Here is a 3,626-nt window from a genome sequence, read left to right as displayed (position 1 = left end):
AAAATACATCCGAGAGTTTTACACACCGGTCTGTTATTGTGGCGACATTTCCACGCCCTGAAACGTGACTATGAACGAAACGAACTGTGATTGGTTGTTTGACATGTCGGTCAAACGGCCTCATGGGCGGGCCTTGGCCAATGAAAGCTGCCATGGATTCCAGACCTTCAGCCGTCAGTCTGAAGGTCTGGCTACACGAGACTACGAATTAAGTGACAAACCTACTTTTGATTTATTCATCCAAAAAATGACGAATTCCGCGCTATAGAGTAAATTCTGTTTTAATGATCCCGTCCACGTTTTTCGTGGAAACCTTGCAGCCCTAGAAGTCCCCACACTTAAGAAAATTTTTCTCGCTCTGTAACGTATGCACCCAGATGCATTCTCTGGTACCGAAATTTGGCACCGATTGATTTAATGTGAATCGGTACTCTGTAGTATTCGGTCGGAACCATTAAAAGTACCGAGTTCAGTAACCAAACCCTACTTGTGACTCCCTGGTTTAGTGGTCAACGATCAGACAAAGGAAGCAGCACGGTCATTTTAGAGAGAAGAGAGCGGACAGACCACCGCCACCCCCTCCGTTCTCCTCAGGAATGTCTCGCTGCTCTGACGGAGGGGAAATCTCTCCCTTTACTGTCTCCGCTGCTGACTGAGACCCAGTTTATAAGTGAGCCGGCAGGCCCCTCGAGCAGTCTTAATTCAGTCATGTGTTTGGAGAGGTGGCTTTAAGCTGTGCTGGGCTCATCCGGATGAGGAGCGGCTCGGGGGAGGGGAGGGAATGTTGTGTGGAATGTCACTAATCAATTCAGCATTGTAATTGTAATGGGCTCCTCGCTGCTGCCTCCATTCGACTGCCTCTCTCCGCCTCAGAGTGCTTATCTTGATAATTTGATTCTGCGCAGTGATCTGTTCAGTGTAACATGCAAACATAATTAGGGTCTGATAATGAAACAGTCATTTCCAGCTCTAGAACAGCGACAGGAACGGTTGCACAGTTCGGCCACATAAGGAACTGTTTGAACACCACAAATATCTAAAGCGTTTGTTCTTGAGGTCTGGAGGTGTTTGTTCATTTTTAATGTTGTAAAATTAAGACAGGAGTGCTCAAAGCAACCCCTACACTGCTTTTGGTCTCCATCAGCCTCCATCCTCAGCTGAACCAAGCTCTGAAATACCCCGGAGGAGCACAGGTTGTCTCCCCATCTGCGGTGTAATAAGCACTGACAACACCTCTGATGACACATACAAGTGGCCCAGTTACAGAGAGAGCGCTTTTAATCTAATTTAAATTGGGTTTTAACCATCTCAACCATACCAGAAACAGCAGCACACTCTTTATTTTGCCTAGATTATTCTTATTCATGGTCTTTAACGCCATGGATTCTTCCCTTCGACCTTAATTTGTCAGTAATTTGAAAAGAGAGAACATTTTTGCTGTTCTTTAGCAGATATTCTACTTCATTTGCTCCCTCCTAGTGGTTTCCAGTGACCTCAGTAAAGGTAGCAGGAGTCTTGAAATATCTCAACAATGAGCTCAGCCCCCCAAACGCCCCCCTTTGAGAAGCCAGAGATGCATGAAGTGAATCAGGCTTTCAATAAATAAAAAAAAAAAAGACCCGTGGCTCTGTGATCCACCCTGAGTTTTTTTTCACACTAGGCTGGCGCAGTGGCACACACTCGGCCTTTTGTGGGGAATGTGGTAATCTGTAGTCATGTTAAAGATGACTGTGATTTCTGGCCGCTGCTCCGGGGGTCTTGTCGCCAGCGTCTGCTGAGCTGTGGTTTCTTTAATGTCCTTTTAAACCATTTGAATGGTCAGTTGGCTTCGTGTGAGAGGATAATAAATATTTCATGTCAGGGAATAAAAACAGTGCTTTGCCCTTTTCTTCCCTCTCTCTGGCCCCTCTTGGAAGCGCCTATGGGAGGTCTGGACACGACTCAGTGCTGCCACTTGCTGGTCATTCTGCGCTACTGCAGCGAGGGGAGCTGTGTGCAGTCCCATGGACGGACAGCGGGTGGCAGAGTTCAAAGTGCAGCTGTGGAAAAGAGGGGAGCGGCAGCTTATGTCTTTGGCTAGACAAAGCCAGCCTCTTTTTTTTGTTGTTAATTTTTAGTTGCCTGAATATGCACCATCCGTGTTTCTTCACCTCCCTCCCACACATGGTCACGAAGCTGTTTACTTTAATAAAGAATTAAAGGCCTTCAATCCCTTTTTAATTGACTTTATTCCACCCAGGGCTTTTGGCACAGGACGACTAGAACTATAAACCCAGTTGTGGCACCGACTCACGTTTGCCAAGAGCTCAATTTGCGACGATGTTAACAAACAAACGATATCTATTTATTTTAACGAAATTTTTTTTTTTTTCTTTCAGAGTAAACGGGACCATCTGTTAATGAATGTGAAATGGTACTACCGTCAGTCTGAGGTACCTGACTCCGTCTACCAGCACCTGGTGCAGGACCGCAACAATGAGAACGGTACGTGTGTGTGTGTGATGGTTGAAAAACACAGAACTTCATTTGAAGGGTCCTTCTCGCCCGCCATCATTTATGTAACCACCCCTGGTTATTGGTTTGTGAGGTTTCATAGAGAATGGCATCTCAAATAAATGTGGATTCGGAAAAAAAATACCACCCTCCTGCCCTTGTTTCCCTGGTAACGCTCCCTCAAGAGCGACAGCGGGGCCGTGAAGTGCAAATAACTTTCAGTGTAATGTGCCCTCGGAGCTCTCATTCTCCTGACTATCAGCAGCAAATCTGAGCTTGATACACACATCAGGCAGTAATAGCAGGCCGGGGGCTCTGCCCGGCTGGGGCTTTGGCACTTTGATTCACACCGTACTCTAATAAAGCATTAAGAAGGCTTGCGTTTCTGCCAGCCTGCTGGAGAGCAGCAGCCGCTACCTGCTGCACCACTGACTAGTCTGACATGGCGGCCATTGTTATTTGTGCTAATGCCATCTGAAGACGAATATTCATCCAGTACTGTCTGTTTGGATCTTTGATTGAAATATTTGCCTGAAAAGCTTCAGAATAAAATTTTTGTATTTCATTCAGCTTTTTCAATTGCATTAAATGTTTTTGTTTTTTATTGAATTGAAACCCGTTGCTTAATTCTTTTCCACTCTATTGTCCATTTCCACAAGCTGCTGTACTGCTACATTCATTGTGGTATAAGTCTATAGCAGTCATATTTCATAAGCTGTGAGAGTGTCTGGTTTCTTTTGTCTCGCCTGCGTTTATTATGTGTGCACGTTTTTATTAGCGGCAGTCTGGATGCCTCTCACGCTCCACGCTCAGTGTCTGCTTTCTGTCTCTTTCTCCAGACTCTGGTCGCGAGCTGGTTATTACTGATCCCGTGGTTAAGAGCAGAGAGCTCTTCATCTCAGACTATGTGGACACCTATCATGCTGCTGCCCTCAGGTAATACACACAATTACATTTACCTGTGCTTAGGAATTTATTAATTAACCCACAGCAGTAAAGTGCTTAATAAGAGTTCACCTAATAGAGGAAAACCTCTCAATATTCAGTGTAACTCAATATACCTCTCTCTCTATATATATATATATATATATACTGTGTGTGTGTGTATATATATATATATATATATATATATA

General features: G+C 44.7%; 1 protein-coding gene across 3 annotated transcripts in view; it reads left to right on the top strand.

Annotated features, from left to right (window-relative positions):
• rerea (arginine-glutamic acid dipeptide (RE) repeats a) overlaps nt 1-3,626 on the top strand; it is a 187,380-nt gene that overhangs the window by 128,317 nt on the left and 55,437 nt on the right. For all 3 annotated transcript variants that reach the window (XM_016549078.1, XM_016549075.1, XM_016549076.1), the window contains exons 4-5: nt 2,379-2,484; nt 3,333-3,429. In XM_016549078.1, the coding sequence (XP_016404564.1) occupies nt 2,379-2,484; nt 3,333-3,429 (203 nt within the window). The remainder of the gene's footprint in view (nt 1-2,378; nt 2,485-3,332; nt 3,430-3,626) is intronic.

This window comes from Sinocyclocheilus rhinocerous, unplaced genomic scaffold (genome assembly GCF_001515625.1).
Source record: "Sinocyclocheilus rhinocerous isolate Xijiao unplaced genomic scaffold, SAMN03320098_v1.1 scaffold72, whole genome shotgun sequence".
In the NCBI taxonomy this organism is placed as follows: Eukaryota; Metazoa; Chordata; class Actinopteri; order Cypriniformes; family Cyprinidae; genus Sinocyclocheilus; species Sinocyclocheilus rhinocerous.
Note: the sequence above shows the minus strand (reverse complement) of the source record. Positions and strands in the feature narration are given on the sequence as shown.